The sequence below is a fragment of the Rutilus rutilus genome, assembly GCF_951802725.1.
Source record: "Rutilus rutilus genome assembly, chromosome: 3".
Taxonomy (NCBI): Eukaryota; Metazoa; Chordata; class Actinopteri; order Cypriniformes; family Leuciscidae; genus Rutilus; species Rutilus rutilus.
The window spans coordinates 5,836,905-5,856,381 of record NC_140211.1 but is presented as its reverse complement, the minus strand read 5'-3'; the positions used below and the strand labels follow the sequence as shown (position 1 = coordinate 5,856,381).

The window sequence follows — 19,477 nt, the reverse complement described above, 5'->3', positions numbered from 1 at the left end:
GCAGAAAACGCCATTTTAGCAGGTTTAAACGACTAAAGCGACAACTTGCCAGGTTTTTGCCCGGCTTGCTACTCTCAGGGAACCGAGGTTACGATAGTAACCTAGTAGTTCCCTTTCGAGAACGGTCACTTCGTATTGCATAGCTATACGCAGTGGGGACGCCATGCAAAACGCCACACTAAAAGTAACTGGTTGTCTACTGCAGCTCAGGACCCCTGAGCTCACAGAAACAAGCCAGAACCCAAGTATATATACTGAACAGACCGGACACCGTCAGGTCTAGTAATTTATGTCAGTAACTTAACCAACATAATGTACCAATAAGACCGGACAATGTCGGGTCTATTAGTAAGGGGAAATATAACCGGCCAAAGGCGGGCTTTATGATAAAATGGATATGTGTTTGTGCACAGTGACATCATTTGCAGACAAGACCAGACACCATCAGGCCTTAATCATGCCCGAAAGTACCTTTGCCTGCAGGGAAGTCCACTTCATAAATGTAGAAGGCGAGGACCAGCCGGCCGCCGCACAAATATCTTGAATGGGAAACCCAGAAGACCAAGCCCAAGACGAAGCCATGCCTCTCGTCGAATGAGCTCTAATACTTATAGCCAGCCACCGGAGCATGATGAGCTGCAATGGCTGCCACATAAACTTTGAGCCTGGACAAGGAACGGCCCGCGTCCAACAACTCTTGTAGGAAGGAGAGTATCACAGATACCTTGCATGACCCTGGTTCAAAGAGTTTTTCCGAGCAGCAGCTGGAGAACACTGACCACTTCAGAGCATAAAGGCGCCTGGTAGACTGGGCCCTAGTCTCAGTGATAGTGTTCAAGACCTTCTCAGGAAGGTCCCTGGGTACCCGATGAGGGGCCAGACATGGAGGGCCCATAAGTCGGGTCGCGGATGCCTGTGTGAGGAGGTCTTTCCTCAGCCGAACAGGCCAGGGGACTCTGTCCGATAACTGAACCAGCTCTGGAAACCACGGCCTGGATTTCCAGAGGGGGGTCACTAGGAGGACTGGGCATCTGCTCTCCCTGACCCGTTTGATGACCTGGGGGATCATTGAAACGGGGGGAAATGTATAAAAGGGGCGGCTGGGCCAGAGATGGGCCAGCGCATCCCTGTTCTTCGAGAAGAACACTGCACAGTGGGTGTTGGCTCTCGAGGCGAAAAGGTCGACTTCGGCCTCGCCGAACACACTCCATATCAGACTGACTGTCTATGAGTTCAGGGACCACTCGCCTAGGTATAAACTCAAAGATTTTTAGAAAGTGCAAGCAGAAAAAAAAAGTAATTACATACAGAAATATGTTACTGAATAGGTGGAGTTGAAGTGTAATTAGCAGACATTAACAGAACTATTTTTAGCTGTTTTTCAGATCCGTGTTCACATGCATCAGACTTTATTTGTTGTTTCTCTGTTTTTTTAAGAACTGCATGAGTGTTGTGTTTTTAAGATTACACTTAAAGTTAAAAACACTTTAGCTTTAAATGCATTTTCAGATCTCTGCATTCAGTTTCATTGTTTTTCTCCTTCAAATAGTTTGTAACACAAAAACAGAGATATTTAAATAAAAAGAGGAGTGACAACTGTATTTATCAGCAGTGTGAATGAGAGTAAAAGTGTCTCGATGGGTTGTGTTATCATGATCATGTAGAGAGAGTTTAAGAGGACAGTTATGTTGAACTCACCCTTCACAGAGAGAAAAACAGCAGAGCTTGGTGTTGATGAGTTTGGTCTTCCATCTCTCTGTCCTTTACACCAGTACTGACCCTGATCAGACTCAGTAGCTTTAACAATACTGAGAGTTTCTCTGTTTACAGTGTAACGCTCAGACGTCTGTAATATTAAACTGTCTTTATACCACTCATATCTCCAATCACTATGATTAGACTTTATCACACACTTCAGATTGATTGTTTCTCCAGTAAATACAGGACGGTCTGGTGTCACACTCACTGATGTGGGTAAATCTGAGAAGAGAGACAAAGCAAACTGACTAGAGGACAAATGATTATTGCGTTCCCCAATAGTGTCAATAGATGCAGTGTCTCGTTCCCTGTTCTCAGGGAACATAGGTTAAAGTCGTAACCTGAGACGTTTTCTCGTGCGTTTTGAGGCTTCGGATCCGTCACAATCTCAGACAAACACTGATCAGAAACATCAGCTGTGAAACTGAACTGTTCATATGATTGTTTCCATCTCTAAACAAGCTGTATCTCCACTGAATGTTTCCTCCTCCCTGTACGTCACATGTGAGAGTGACTCTCTCTCCTCTGAACACACACTGATCTGGCTTCAGTTTTACTACAGTATTTTAGTCTGAAAAACTGCTGACACTCTCAGTCAGGTCATGAGAACAGATAAACTGGGGCTCTGTAATTTACTGTAACATCATTTCTATCCTGACCTTGGTCTGACTGAGGACAAATGATCAAGTCTCAAGGCTTGTTTGCTACTCTGACGGTTTCATTCATCACAGATAATCTGAAGAGCAACACCTCATGAATGAACTGAACATGTCTGGAAGATATAGATAATGATCTCTGAAAAGATCTATGATCCTCATCAGACTGTCACTGTATATAGGAAGTAAGCTCAGATTTACTTGGTTATCTTCTCAGTGTCTTCAGGTTAAAGTGATGTGATGAAATGATGAACTCACTCACCTGATACTGTCAGTGTAACTCCATCACTGATCTCTGAGTACTGTGGGGTTTCAGTCTGAGTTCCTCTACAGCTGTACAGACCAGCATGAGACGGACCCACAGATGTTATATAGATCTGATCTGTTCTTCTGCTGTGATCTTGATCTTTATACCAGCTGTACCTCCAGACTCCTGTCTCCTGTATGTCACATGTGAGAGTGACTGTCTCTCCTCTGAACACACGAACATCAGGCTTCACCTTCACTACAGGTTTGGGTCTCTCTGTTAAAAGAGCAAACACACACTTCATGTTTGAATCTTTTAAAACTCAAAATTAGCTTTCAATTAAAATAAAAACTACAGAGTAAAAGGGCACTTACCTCTCACTGTTATCTTTATTGCATTACTGAAGTGTGTGTAGTATTCTCCTCGCTGTGCTCTACACTCGTATCTTCCTCCATCAGAGACTCTCACAGAACTGATTGTTTTAGTTCCTGCATCAGCACTGGATTTCCAGTTTGAGTCTTTCCTCCAGTCAAACGTCCATCCAGTTGAGCTTCCCACGTCACAGCTGAGAGTAACTGTGTCTCCAGTGAACACTGAGCTCTGGGGCTTTACAGTCAGAATCGGTTTATCTGGAAGTGAACAGTGATGCAGTGTTGAGCTCATATATAGTGTTATTGCTCATATCTTTCAGTATTCTTCTGTTTTTATCATTCTTTTTTAAACAGTGAACTATGTAATTTACTTTTATTTAAAGGGTTTTTTTGTCTTTTCTGCTCCCACTAGTGACACCAAACAGAAAATTCCAGAACTTATAAAAGGAATAATGTTAAAGACAATCTCAGGTAAGTTCAGGGAATATTTATAGTTCAGAGTATTAAGAAGGTTATGCAAAAGACCCGGGTAAGTTTACAGATAAGTAAGATGATGATCTCAACTTTTTAACTATTTTTTTTATATTAAAAATAAAATATGATAAATATCACCATACAACAAATGCTGAAGGAAAAAGGCTAAACATAAACAAATAAACTTTTTCAGCCATATTATATTTGCAAGCACAGACTGTTTTTAGTTCATACTGTGGCTTTTTGGATCTAGTCCAGTTCAGTGTTTGATGGCTGACGCTATGGCCTTCAATATTTGATCCCATTCACTTACATATGTGTCTCACTAACCAAGATATTTGTTTGTATGGATAACAAATTATTATATAATATAATTTTGTAAAACAACATTGCTACAAATGCTGTTAAATGAGCATTACTCTAAGTTGTTTATATTTGACACAAAAACATACATTTTGTTGCAGTACTACATCCATATTCTTGCACTATATCACACATCCACCTTTGTAAATAACATTTCTTTGGGATTGTTTTTGTTTTGTTTTATTGCAGAAGGCAATGGTAATATCAGCATACAAAAAGCAAACAAACAAACAATATAGGACAAATACAATAATATAAAGAGGCAAATAAACTAAACTGCGTAAAATTTTCCAAGTAAAGGTATGCCTAAAAGCTATAGCCTGATGTCGTCATACTCAGATTCTAGTCAGAATATGAGTCAGATACTGCTCCACTGGGCTGTGATTGTGGGGCGTGTTTCAACCGAACAAGGAAAGAAAATGCCTCTGCACTCAATTGGATAGACCTACAACCAATCAGAGCAACGGAGTAAGTGACGTGTGTTTTTCATTCATGTTTCCGATCGACAAATGCCTTGATCGCGGTTCTCTGTTCCTCTTTTCACATTAATGCGCTGTCGATATATTCTATAACAGACGCGATGAATGAATCTACACATGATGTTTCATAAAGTTCGGGAGGAGAACGTTCAAATAGGCTAATCAATCCAATCAACTTGTCATCAAACAATTACCGTCTACACTATCAGCATGAGAGGAAGCATACATTTATTCACTCTGTCAACTCACCTAACATTCCTTGACAGTTTTCAGCATCCCTTCACTCAAGCCGAGAGTGGCTTGTTCTTCCACAGCCAGGAATACGGGGGGAGTACTATGAGTTCGGGCGGAATACTGAGCCCGGAGCCCTCTCCTCGGACAGCACGCCAAATATGCATTTATTCTATCTAACTTATTAAGTTATTTGTAAGTGTGAACTCGTGAAATCTCAACTCTCCAGCGGCAGTCATCTTTGTTGTAAACGAATTCGACGTGGATGGTTACGTTTCTGTTGATCATCTGTCCATCATCGTATAAAGCCCACCCTGACAATTTGATTGGTCCGAACAGCTTTTGTTCGGGCATAATGGCTCCACAACGTATCAAGTCCAGACCGAACTTCCCGACCTAAGAATTATGTGGGCGGGGCTAAGTTTGGCTGGCATCCAGGCTACCTAAAAGCAGCGTTCAAGTATGAAATTGAATAATCAAATGAAAAAATAAAACCGCATATTCTTCATTGTATGAATAAAACGTATACTCTTACTGATTCTTATATTAGGCTGCTTTTACTTTAAAGGCACACTATGTAGAAATTGTGTTTTTGTCAAACAGCGACCCCTAGAGTCGCTGTGGAATACTTGCACTGTTGTAAATACCCACCCCCACCCTGTACACCGGTACCTGTTTGGTAGGATAGAAGCGTCGGGCATGGAACAGGTACAGATAGACTCCGAAGATGTTGACCATGACCAGGTAATGTTTCACGATTTCATACAAATATTAGGCTACTGCATACTGCATAGTCTACTGAACTACTGATGATGGTAATAGGATAATAAGTTTATGTCAAGTGTTAGACTACTTTATAATAATAAAGTAGCCTACCGCGTTTGCTGGCTTATAACGTTTTTACATGTTTGCAGCTAAATCACAAGTAAATAGCCTATAGTCTAGGCCTACTGTATAATTTCATTTGTGTTTTTTGATTGTAATGTAAACATTACAAAATGCCAGGTGACATCAATAAAGTTAAATGTACGTCGCATTATTTCATAACATTGGCCGTTATGATGTCTTTAGACATGATTATTGCAAATTATCATAATAGTTTGCAAATTGGTCAGATGCTCTTTTCCTTTCCCTACACTCTTCCGACCGCGCTTTCTTTGTTTTTTTCCATCGTCGAGTCTTCCAAGAATCACGTCTGAAATGCGCGCAAGTGTCTTCGTGCTTAATATGTTGTTGATGTGTGTGACGTCGTTGCCGTAAAGCAAGTCGTGATTCTTGCAAGATTTGTCGGGGGCGCTCCTCTCAAACTTGCATTGCTGTTTTCGTCCCCCCCAAGCTTTACTACTAGGATGATTCGCCCAACTATGAGTTTGTTTACCACCGAAATGACTTTGAAGCTGTTATATTAATGTACAATTCTTGCATAGTGTACCTTTAAGAACTACAGTAATACACAGATCTAATATACACAAAATAAATAAACCAAAATGTATTTGAAATACATTATTTTGTGCTAAGTATACTAATACATTCATGTATTTATGTACTAAATATAATTAATTGTAAATGAAAGATTTTAAACACGAATACAAAAAGGAAAGAATAATGCATTGACTAGCCTATATCATAGGCCTAATGTTCACGCATGAACTGTCATTCAGACTGACTATCAACCGCAGAACAGAGAGCAACAGAGATATTAAAATACTGAGTTTTATGATGTAGGCCTTGTGTTTTATTAACATTTATTAGCCTACAATTTAATTATCTAAAGCAGTGGTTCCCAATTCCAGTCCTCGTGACCCACTGCTCTGCACATTTTGTATGTCTCCCTTATTTGACACACCTGAACCAGATCATCAGCTCATTAGGTGAGACTCCATGAACTGAACTGAGTGTGTCAGATAAGAGAGACATACAAAATGTGCAGAGCAGTGGGTCACCAGGACTGGAATTGGGAACCACTGATCTAAAGGATGCGCGCTTGTGCGCGGTGTACCGGGTCATGTTGAGAAGCACGCGCGTTGGGTAAAAGACTGTTAAATAAAATACAAATTGAACATTATAAACACTATTAATAACATATAGGTGTAACGTCTCAGGGTTGATGAAAAAGAAGTTCCAGGCAGAGATCCAAAACACTCAATATTTATTTCAAATGAAGAGTACACGGAACAGTGTGCTAGTGCACAAACAGAGTGCTAACACAAACACGAACATTGATCGACAACGTAAGAGTGAGAAGGGAGAACTTAAATACACAGAAGATAATGAAGACAACAGGTGAAGGTGATGAACTAATTAACAATGCACAGGTGATAGAACTGAACTAATGATGATAATAATAATAATTCGTTACATTTATATAGCGCTTTTTCTGAGACCTCAAAGCGCTTTACATAGATTGGGGAATCTCCTCAACCACCACCAATGTGCAGCATCCACTTGGATGATGCGATGGCAGCCATATTGCGCCAGAACGCCCACCACACACCAGCTTACTGGTGGAGAGGAGACAGTGATGAAGCCAATCAGTATATGGGGATGATTAGGAGGCAATGATAGACAGAGGCCAAGGGGCAAATTTGGCCAGGATGCCGGGGTTACACCCCTACTCTTTTTCGAAGGACATCCTGGGATTTTTAATGACCACAGAGAGTCAGGACCTCAGTTTAACGTCTCATCCGAAGGACGGTGCTCTTTTGGCAGTATAGTGTCCCCGTCACTATACTGGGGCATTAGGACCCACACAGACCACAGGGTGAGCACCCCCTGCTGGCCTCACTAACACCTCTTCCAGCAGCAACCTGGTTTTCCCAGGAGGTCTCCCATCCAGGTACTAACCAGGCTCAGCCCTGCTTAGCTTCAGTGGGCAACCAGTCTTGGGCTACAGGGTGATATGGCTGCTGACAGAACACAGGTGAAGACAGTGATGATGATGAAGACCAACATGGTGGAAACAGAACACAATCCTGACAATAGGCTATACGTAGCCTATTTTACTTACCCATACTGTAGCCTATAAATCCTTAAATTAATGAAATTCAGAAAAGAACAAGAATGAAAAATAATTAGCCACGTATAATAAAAAATATACATAGTAGCCTATAGCCTATAAAAATAGCCTATTGTGCACTTTATTACAAACAACATTTAGCCTTTTTTAAACGCCAAGCCTAAACAAATTTATTTGAATCTAAACTGAAACTGTACCGACGCTGGTTTCGCGCATTCTCTCATTCGGTCCAACGTTTCCATATTTGCAATGTAACATTTGGATGCTAACTATTAATGTAAAGAAGGCTTCGTACTTCAGTCGAGTCCTAATATACACGAAGGCTAAATCAGCATCTTCAAGAGAAATGATCGGAATAACAGCAAGTTATGACTGACCGGCACAGCCTTTATATTCTACAAAAGACAAATTAAATTAAGCAGAATAACTTTTTATATGTTTGGTTGACTGTTTTATTTTAATAATGAACAGGCTGCGAAGTCAAGTTAGCAATCCCAGACGTGAACTAATGCCTATGTTGTGTAAGCACGATGCGCCAGCGCCATCACTTGGATTTGTTTCTCAGCAGGGGAAATAACTTAATACTCTGTCATTCGAAACAGTAAAATGTAGCCTATCATTTTATTTGTGTACATTCAAAATGATAACAAAATGGCATGCCTGTGAAAAATAAAGAAAACAACATGGTGCTTTAGCGCGTCTCGGTTTCCTTGAACATCTTTCTAGCGCACCAAAAATGAACCAAAATACAGCGAATAGCCTTCTTGGCGCGCCTACTTCTGAAAGTCAACATTTAGATTATTTGAAGTAACATGCATTATACAGACCTACGTCATTTAGAAATAAATGACAGCGTGCTTAATGATAAAAAATAAATAAATTAAGAATCCACACAACTGCAGAAGTGGAGGACTCTTATTCTGCTGTGCGGAACTGAAGAAGAACTGATGACGGAACTGAAATCAGAGGAAAGGGGCACTTTATTCCCGCCCACGGGTAGAAATCGAATATTCAAGTTGTTTATTCATTTTTCTACCTCAGAACAAAAAAAACTAAAAAATGAAAAAACGAAAAATGAACTGTTATCTCATTTTTCTACTTTCAATATATATATAAAAAAAAGACTGAACGAATGATACACTGATTCGAAGTGCCTGCATACATTCTGCATCAGGGGCTAATTTGAGTTACAAATCGCCCTCAGCCTCTTATACATACAGACGGTTGGTCTGGGAACGCCCCCGGGAACGCCCGTCACCTGATGTGAATTTAGCCCGTGGGGGAAAACATTGCCTTGGCGCTCATTGAAATACACGGGACAATCATGCCGAAGAGTTGCTGTGTTGTATTCTGTACTGCCAATAAACAAACAAATTATGAATTAAAGTTCTACATCCTTCCTAATAAACACAAGGCTAATCTTTTTGAGATTACTGTGTGAGTAGATCCCTGTGTGATAGCCCTATAGTAGTGGGTGTTAAACTCGTATTAGGCAGTGGGCCAGATTTGTCTACATCCCTTACGAAAAAGAACTATAGTAATCCTATAAGATTTCTATAGTAGTGTATAATACTTCTGTGATGTTCTGTAATACCTCTATAGTACTTCTATAGTATGTCCCAAAATACTATAGTATTCCTATAGTATTCCTATAGGATTACTATAATATTTTGTCCCAAAATACTACAAGATTCCTATAGTTGTTTTTCATAAGGGATGTCTAATTCACATTAGCGTTATCAGCTGAAGGCTCGCTTGATAGGCCAATCGCTATATAATGACGCGAGCCGTGAACCTATGGAGTAGTTTGAGGTCTGAGTTAGGGATAACTGTCAGCACAGTCCCTCTGCAACTTCGTACTACTGATCACCGTTTTACAAAAGGATTAATAGTTTGGAGTAGAATTATAGTAGGCCTATGTAACATATACGAAAGTTGATTGAGTTATAGGCTAATGTTACCGCTACAGCTACCGCAATGTCTTACCTGGAGATTCAACCAGATAACAAAATATGTCTGGAAACGACACCTCCGGCCATTTGGTTGGGTCAATGACCCAGTTTTTAATTAAAAAAGGGCAATCATAACCTATTGCAGTTAATTTTGCAATGTACCGTTGCCGGTCGGCAGGCGTCAATGACTCGCAATACGACATTTTTGTCATTCAAATACACACGATGTTCGCCGTGTTTTCCCCCCCGCCGACTCCACCCTCGCTACGCCAGACCACGCCCCCAACTATGACTAGATGCCGACTGTATGTATTGCAATTCATTATATACCCAGACCAAGACAGAAACTTATTTCACATGGAAACATTTGCTAACAATGGGAATTTGCATTCAGAGTTTACACCTTTTGAGAGCAGGAGGCCATTTGCTTGGAAGACGCACCCTCCTCTGTGTGCAAGTTATCTCTAAACTCTTAAAAACTTTATTAGCTTTTGGTTTACTTTGGGAATGAGACCCTTTGTACCAGTCGCACAGAGACATTTCAAATGATACCAAACCTGTATAATTACTTATTGTACAAATTCAACTTTGCATAGGTTTTTAGTGAGTTTTAGGTGAGGAGGAGAAGAGGGGGAGCAGGGGGAGATGATAAGACTGTAAAAGTGAGGTGTGAGCTGCACTGTGTGCTGCATCTCGGATGTTTCTGTTACATATGCAAGAGAGAGTTCAAATGTTAATTCTCATGAGAGCCTTTTGCTTTCTCGCAGGGTAGCCCAGACTTACTGGCACCCGCCTTAAATTCACGATCTCAGACAAACACTGATCAGAAACCTCAGCTGTGAAACTGAACTATATGACTGTTTCCATCTCTAAACCAGCTGAATCTCCACTGAATGTTTCCTCCCCTCTGTACGTCACATGTGAGAGTGACTCTCTCTCCTCTGAACACACACTGATCTGGCATCAGTTTTACTACAGTATTTTAGTCTGAGAAACTGCCGACACTCTCAGGCCATGAGAACAGATAAACTGGGGCTCTTTAATTTACTGTAACATCATTTCTATCCTGACCTCGGTCTGACTGAGGACAAATGATCAAGTCTCAAGGCTTGTTTGCTACTCTGACGGTTTCATTTATCACAGATAATCTGAAGAGCAGCACCTCATGAATGAACTGAACATGTCTGGAAGATATAGATAATGATCTCTGAAGAGATCTGTGATCATAATCACCCTGTCACTGTATATAGGAAGTAAGCTCAGATTTACTTGGTTATCTTCTCAGTGTCTTCAGGTTAAAGTGATGTGATGAAATGATGTACACACTCACCTGATACTGTCAGTGTAACTCCATCACTGATCTCTGAGTTCTGTTGGGTTTCAGTCAGAGTTCCTCTACATCTGTACAGACCAGCATGAGACGGACCCACAGATGTGATTATATAGATCTGGTCTGTTCTTCTGCTGTGATCTTGATCTTTATACCAGCTGTACGTCCAGACTCCTGTCTCCTGTATGTCACATGTGAGAGTGACTCTCTCTCCTCTGAACACACGAACATCAGGCTTCACCTTCACTACAGGTTTGGGTCTCTCTGTTAAATGAGCAAACAACACACTTCATGTTTGAATCTTTTAAAACTCAAAATTAGGTTTCAATTAAAATTAAAATAAAAACTACAAAGTAAAAGGGCACAATTACCTCTCACTGTTATCTTTATATGACTGAGGTCTGTGTAGTATTCTCCTCGCTGTGCTCTACACTCGTATCTTCCTCCATCAGAGACTCTCACAGAACTGATTGTTTTAGTTCCTGCATCAGCACTGGATTTCCAGTTTGAGTCTTTCCTCCAGTCAAATGTCCATCCAGTTGAGCTTCCCACGTCACAGCTGAGAGTAACTGTGTCTCCAGTGAACACTGAACTCTGGGGCTTTACAGTCAGAATCGGTTTATCTGGAAGTGAACAGTGATGCAGTGTTGAGCTCATATATAGTGTTATTGGTCATATCTTTCAGTATTCTTCTGTTTTTATCATTCTTTTTTAAACAGTAAACTACGTATTTTATCTTGATTTAAAGGGGTGTTTATCTTTTCTGCTCCCACTAGTGACACCAAACACTTTCCAGCACTTTCAAAGAATAATGTTAAAGACAATCTCAGGTAAGATCAGGGAATATTAGTTATAGTTCAGAGTATTAAGAAGGTTATGCAAAAGACCCAGGTAAGTTTACAGATAAGTAAGAGGATGATCTCAACTTTTCAACTTTTTTTTTTATATTAAAAATAAAATATGATAAATATACAACAAATGCTGAAGGAAAACAAACAAATAAACATATTCAGTCATTATATTTCCAAGCACAGACTGTTTTTAGTTCATACTGTTGCTTTTTGGATCTAGTCCAGTTCAGTGTTTGATGGCTGACGCTATGGCCTTCAATATTTGATCCCATTCACTTATGTGCCTAACTAACCAAGATATTTGTTTGTATGGATTATGAATTATTATATTATATAATTTTGTAAAACAACATTGCTACAAATGCTGTTAAATGAACATTACTCTAAGTGGTTTATATTTGACACAAAAACATACATTTTGTTGCAGTACTACATCCATATTCTTGCACTATATCACACTTCCACCTTTGTTAACATTTCTTTTGAATTGTTTGTGTTTTGTTTTATTGCAGAAGGCAATGGTAATATCAGCATACAAAAAGCAAGCAAACAAACAATAGCCTATAGAGAGCCCAAGTCCCTCCCCTCCGCTTCCGGCTCATGGGACCTTATTTCGGAAAAAAATATGTATGGTAGTCAATGGCGAGAGACAACGTATCTTTTTATTCTGTCTGAACTGTGCCCTGAATTACACATATGATGTTTGTCAATTTAAAAGATATGAAAGTCAAGAAAGTCACAGTTTGTCATAAAACAGAAGAGTAACATTTAGTTTTATGTGAAAATCGCTCAATTAACTACATCTCTAGTCTCGCACGTACGTCACCAACAGTCTGTGTGCAGTCTGATACAAAACACTCAGGCATGACGGCATAACGTTACGATTATAACGTAAGACTATAGAAAAAATGACAGACATTAGCTTCAGTAAAGTTAGCTTCATTCATTGAGAGAAAAGGTATGACGTCACGTGCGCCTTTTGGGATTCTAGTCTTTGTAATTACTGTCTTATACCTCAACAGTTTTACATCAAACTGCGACTTTTTTTACTTTAAAATGTATCTTTTAAATTGACAAACATCATATGTGTAATTTAGGGCACAATTCAAACGAGATCAAAATATTAGTTGTCTCTCGTCATTGACCACCATACAATATTTTTTCTGTTTAAAGGGACTTAGGCTCTCTATTGACCTTATGCGCCAGAGAAACGAGGGCACCGCTATCTTTCGAATATTGTCTTTTAACTTCTGTTTTTGCGGTCGCTCTGTCGCTCAAGTGGATTTACTTGATGTAAAGTTAATGAAAGTTATCATGAGGACTGTAATGTTTAAAGCACTTAACAAATGTCAGTCGACCGGGAAAATTTTAAAACGAGTCGTTCATTAATAAACACGCAAAATCGCTGTGAAAATACAGACCGGAAGTCAAAAGACAACAAGCGCAAGGCTGAAAAGGGGCGGGGCTACATAAGGTCTATAGGACAAATACAATAATAGCAAGATGCTAATTAGTGGAACTAATTATTAGATGCGGAACTAATTAGTGCCGATCTTGTTTTCCGCACGTAATTAGAAGCAACACAATCCCTGAAGTGAAGCGCTAAAAACATAGCATGGCAAGAGCTCTCCAAGTTAAGTAAATATTAAGAATATACACATATCTGGATGTATGTTATCTAAGAAGAAAGAAGACAAGGAAGACGACTTTAAGTTTAGCACCTCTTAAGTAGAAAGCTACGGAAGCGTATTGCATTCACTTGAGGAAAAAAAATCTACTCTGTTTTTCTGAATTAATGACTTAATTATCTCAGAATTACGAGATAATTTTCATGAAAAAAAATTTTTTTGCTCTGTTTTTCTGAATTAATGACTTAATTATCTCAGAATTCTGAGATAATTTTTTCTTGAAATAAAAATATTTGCTCTGTTTTTCTGAATTAATGACTTAATTATCTCAGAAAAACAGAGCAAAAAAAAAATTTTTCATGAAAATTATCTCGTAATTCTGAGTAGATTTTTTTTTCCTCAAGTGAATGCAATACGCTTCCGTAGAAAGCAGCCTACGAGGTATGTTTCTTTTGTATCCGGTTTCTGTGATATATTTCATGTGCATAGCTTGTGTTAACTAAGTGTGTAACTATAGTGGCATAATCTGAATTCAAGACATGCATGCATTTTATTTATAGTATCCTTTTATTTTTGCTCTTTTTCACCCAGTTCTCACGGGTGGACATGATATGCTGTAGAAATAAAACCCCGTTTTTTAAACAAGACCTCGTGCTTCGTGTTGACTACTAGAGGGAGCTACAGTGCAGAACATGTCTATATTGGGTCCGTCGGTCCGACCAATTCTGGACATCTATTCGACGTCCATACTAGGTCCACTATTTGGACGTCTATCCATGACCCAACTTGGACGTCATTTTGATGTTCAACATTTGACTATCTGGGTTTTTTTGGACGTCATTTGGACGTCTATGGCAGTTGCAGTAAATGTGTTTTACAAAATAGAGCCTATCAACATGATTAATACATATGAATACAAATTATTTATAAACAAACAAGATTTATTATCTGTATGACTATTTATTTATTTGGTAGACCATATGTTTTTTGTTTGTTTTTTTACATTTTCCTGTTTTCCTTTAACAGTTTTTATTTTATTTAAAGTAGCCTATAATCAAGTTATTTTTTATTTTATTTTATATTGTAAAAAAAAAAAATATATATATATATATATATATATATATATATATAAAAAATCATGGTAGCTATATAGGCCTATCCACCTTATTCCTATCTTAAAAAGAACCAACAGCTGCAAAAAAGTCAAGGACAGACAGCTCTCTATCAAGCTAGGCAAAGAGTAGCCTATAGAAGACAATATAAGTTCTTTGATCAAGGAGGATTTCAACCAGTCAAAAAACAGTCAAGCATCACTCTGATTGGCTGAAACGAGCACATCATCATAAACGCCACTCTGATTGGCCGAGGAAACACGAGGCATTTGGCGGCTTGGCGCGAGTCAGAGCCGTTAGTGTTCTGGACGGCACAGCTTTTCAGGTCGCTGGTGAACCCATTTCCTCGAAATTGAAGGTAAGTTCGGTCAGCATAATTATTTCAGTGTACGTATAGTCTTTGGCGTTATTGTCTTACAATAAAGCTGCGAATGGTCAAGGTGTGTTAGCATTCACAGCACGCATTTTTTCGTTTTACATTAGCTTGCTGCTCATCATGTTCAGTTTCGATGTTATTTTAGCTGTACACAAGATAACATGTCTATTTGAACAATTTGGGACACTAAACTGCACGTATACGTTACCGATAGCAGCATGGCATGGAGTTCTGACTGACTAACGTTAGCTTTTTGCTACCGTAACTAACGTTAACGTCAGTTTGCGTCTTTATAGCTGCTAGCTACGGGGTTTACAGATGATGCAAGGTTGGTTGATGTTACCGTCTCTTAGTCACTTTAATCGTTCATGAAATTAACATTATACGTTTTATTGTAAACCATTAAGGTGTTTTGTCTCTGATACCACATAAGAAACGAACACTATAGGTTAACGTTACACATTGTTATCTGGCTGCTAGCTAACGTTAGTTAGCTGCTACCTTTAAATCAAGCTAACTCGTTTTGGCTGTTTTAGGGGCTTTTTCCATAACATTCACATTTCTAATATTGTCAGACATTATGAAAAAAAAAATGTTTTACCACGGTACAGGGTCATACAAACTCCTAATGTGCTTGTATAATGCTCTAGAAGCTATATTAGTAGGTATGCGAGTACAATTTTTAACATGGTTAAATGCTAAAACTAGTTGTTCAGATAGAAAGAGCTTAAACAATCCTTTAAAATGACACCAAGATTATGTTTATGGGTTGAAGAATAACAAAATAATGGCCATTTGAAACTCGAAAGTCGTCACTTTATTTTGTCCCTTGTTTTCCATTAAAAATAAACAAAAGGTGTGACCGAATCATAAAAATTATGTGTTTTTTTGCTATAACTTTTTTAAAAAGTGCTGGAAAGTGTTTGGTGTCACTAGTGGGAGCAGAAAACACTGATCAGAAACATCAGCTGTGAAACTGAACTATATGACTGTTTCCATCTCTAAACCAGCTGTATCTCCACTGAATGTTTCCTCCCCTCTGTACGTCACATGTGAGAGTGACTCTCTCTCCTCTGAACACACACTGATCTGGCATCAGTTTTACTACAGTATTTTAGTCTGAGAAACTGCTGACACTCTCAGGCCATGAGAACAGATAAACTGGGGCTCTTTAATTTACTGTAACATCATTTCTATCCTGACCTCGGTCTGACTGAGGACAAATGATCAAGTCTTAAGGCTTGTTTGCTACTCTGACGGTTTCATTCATCACAGATAATCTGAAGAGCAGAAGCTCATGAATGAACTGAACATGTCTGGAAGATATAGATAATGATCTCTGAAGAGATCTGTGATCATAATCACCCTGTCACTGTATATAGGAAGTAAGCTCAGATTTACTTGGTTATCTTCTCAGTGTCTTCAGGTTAAAGTGATGTGATGAAATGATGAACACACTCACCTGATACTGTCAGTGTAACTCCATCACTGATCTCTGAGTTCTGTTGGGTTTCAGTCTGAGTTCCTCTACAGCTGTACAGACCAGCATGAGATGGCTCCACAGATGTGATATAGATCTGGTCTGTTCTTCTGCTGTGATCTTGATCTTTATACCAGCTGTACGTCCAGACTCCTGTCTCCTGTATGTCACATGTGAGAGTGACTCTCTCTCCTCTGAACACACGAACATCAGGCTTCACCTTCACTACAGGTTTGGGTCTCTCTGTTAAATGAGCAAACAACACACTTCATGTTTGAATCTTTTAAAACTCAAAATTAGGTTTCAATTAAAATTAAAATAACAACTACAGAGTAAAAGGGCACTTACCTCTCACTGTTATCTTTATTGTATGACTGAGGTCTGTGTAGTATTCTCCTCGCTGTGCTCTACACTCGTATGTTCCTCCATCAGAGACTCTCACAGAACTGATTGTTTTAGTTCCTGCATCATCTCTGGATTCCCAGTTTGAGTCTTTCCTCCAGTCAAACGTCCATCCAGTTGAGCTTCCCACGTCACAGCTGAGAGTAACTGTGTCTCCAGTGAACACTGAACTCTGGGGCTTTACAGTCAGAATCGGTTTATCTGGAAGTGAACAGTGATGCAGTGTTGAGCTCATATATAGTGTTATTGGTCATATCTTTCAGTATTCTTCTGTTTTTATCATTCTTTTTTAAACAGTAAACTATGTATTTTATCTTGATTTAAAGGGGTGTTTATCTTTTCTGCTCCCACTAGTGACACCAAACACTTTCCAGCACTTTCAAAGAATAATGTTAAAGACAATCTCAGGTAAGATCAGGGAATATTAGTTATAGTTCAGAGTATTAAGAAGGTTATGCAAAAGACCCAGGTAAGTTTACAGATAAGTAAGAGGATGATCTCAACTTTTCAACTTTTTTGTTTTTATAATAAAAATAAAATATGATAAATATCACCATACAACAAATGCTGAAGGAAAACAAACAAATAAACATATTCAGTCATTATATTTCCAAGCACAGACTGTTTTTAGTTCATACTGTTGCTTTTTGGATCTAGTCCAGTTCAGTGTTTGATGGCTGACGCTATGGCCTTCAATATTTGATCCCATTCACTTATGTGCCTAACTAACCAAGATATTTGTTTGTATGGATTATGAATTATTATATTATATAATTTTGTAAAACAACATTGCTACAAATGCTGTTAAATGAACATTACTCTAAGTGGTTTATATTTGACACAAAAACATACATTTTGTTGCAGTACATCCATATTCTTTGAGAGAAAAGGTATGACGTCACGTGCGCCTTTTGGGATTCTAGTCTTTGTAATTACTGTCTTATACCTCAACAGTTTTACATCAAACTGCGACTTTCTTGACTTTAAAATTTATCTTTTAAATTGACAAACATCATATGTGTAATTTAGGGCACAATTCAAATGAGATCAAAATATTAGTTGTCTCTCGCCATTGACTACCATACAATATTTTTTCTGTTTAAAGGGACTTAGGCTCTCTATTGACCTTATGCACCAGAGAAACGAGGTGTAATAGAAATTTTACATTTAGATGTGTTCTTTTACATTTAGATGTGTTCTTTTACTCTTAGATGTGTTTTTACTTATAGACGTGTACAACTTGTATTAACATCTTTTACTTTATTTTTACTCATAAGCATTTAAAGAAATATAATCATATAAGCTAAAGCACGTTATTAAAGATATGTAATCAAGTGTTAGAAAAGCATAAGTTAATACAAGCTTGCAGGGACATAATGTCCTGAGTTGTAGGAGACTGAGTAGCACAGAGTGTACTTCAAATGACCTTTTGTACTTCAAGTGTCCTTTTGTGTGCTCCAAGTGTGAAAAATATGTGTGCAGCGTTGATCGAAATAAAGATAGACAAAAGGTGTGAATATGAGCGGCAGCTAAAAACAGGAACTTGTAGTAGGCCTGGTATTGTTCTGTCTAGATAGAATTTATGACAAGAGATCTTGAACAAAGATGTTTCCTTTTAAGGTAAACAAAGCGATCTTTTGAGACAGATGAAGCCTACCCAGGATGTGTTAGGGGTATATAACCTCGGCAAGGGAACTAACCCTTTGCCTTCTCATAGCAGATGCTCTCTGTATGTGAATGCCAATTTCTTGCAAGAAATAAACATTTTTGATACTTTGACTTTTCAAAATTCTCGACTTGTCTTCTTCCTCCTCTCGAATAGAATTATTTCCATAACAGAGGGCACCGCTATCTTTCAAATATTGTCTTTTAACTTCTGTTTTTGCGGCCGCTCTGTCGCTCAAGTGGATTTACTTGATGTAAAGTTAATGAAAGTTATCATGAGGACTGTAATGTTTAAAGCACTTAACAAACGTCAGTCGACCGGGAAAATTAGAAAACGAGTCGTTCATTAATAAACACCCAAAATCGCTGTGAAAATACAGACCGGAAGTCAAAAGACAAGCGCAACGCTGAAAAGGGGCGGGGCTACATAAGGTCTATAGGAAAAATACAATAATAAAAAGATGCTAATAAAATAAACTGCTTTAAATTTTCCAGGTAAAGGTATGCCTAAAAGCTAGCCTGACGTCGTCATACTCAGATTCTAGTCAGAATATGAGTCAGATACTGCTCCATTGGGCTGTGATTATGGGGCGTGTTTCAACCGGAAAGAAAATGCCTCTGCACTCAATTGGATAGACCTACAACCAATCAGCCCACTAAACATTGGACGTCGGATAGACGTGCAGGGGTGCGTTTCCCGAAAGCATCGTTAGCCAACTATGGTTGCAAGTTCATCGCAATGTCCATTGAACTCTATTGGTAACGACGGAACTTGCGACCATAGTTGGCCAACGATGCTTTCGGGAAACGCACCCCAGATCATGTCTATATTGGGTCCGTCGGTCCGACCAATTCTGGACATCTATTCGACGTCCAAACTAGGTCCAATATTTGGACGTCTATCCATGACCCAACTTGGACGTCATTTTGACGTTCAACATTTGACTATCTGGGGTTTTTTGGACGTCATTTGGACGTCTATGGCAGTTGCAGTAAATGTGTTTTACAAAATAAAGCCTATCAACATGATTAATACATATGAATACAGATTATTTATAAACAAACAAGATTTATTATCTGTATGTA

General features: G+C 38.7%; 1 protein-coding gene across 1 annotated transcript in view; it reads right to left on the bottom strand.

The window, feature by feature from the left end:
* The window catches only part of LOC311288462 (Fc receptor-like protein 5), a gene marked incomplete at its 5' end in the record, with an annotated part of 85,444 nt that overhangs the window by 50,687 nt on the left and 15,280 nt on the right, over positions 1–19,477 (bottom strand). Inside the window, 4 exons of the mRNA XM_084405881.1 lie at positions 10,878–11,141; positions 11,249–11,500; positions 16,307–16,567; positions 16,673–16,927. Coding sequence (XP_084262007.1) covers positions 10,878–11,141; positions 11,249–11,500; positions 16,307–16,567; positions 16,673–16,927 — 1,032 coding nt within the window. The remainder of the gene's footprint in view (positions 1–10,877; positions 11,142–11,248; positions 11,501–16,306; positions 16,568–16,672; positions 16,928–19,477) is intronic.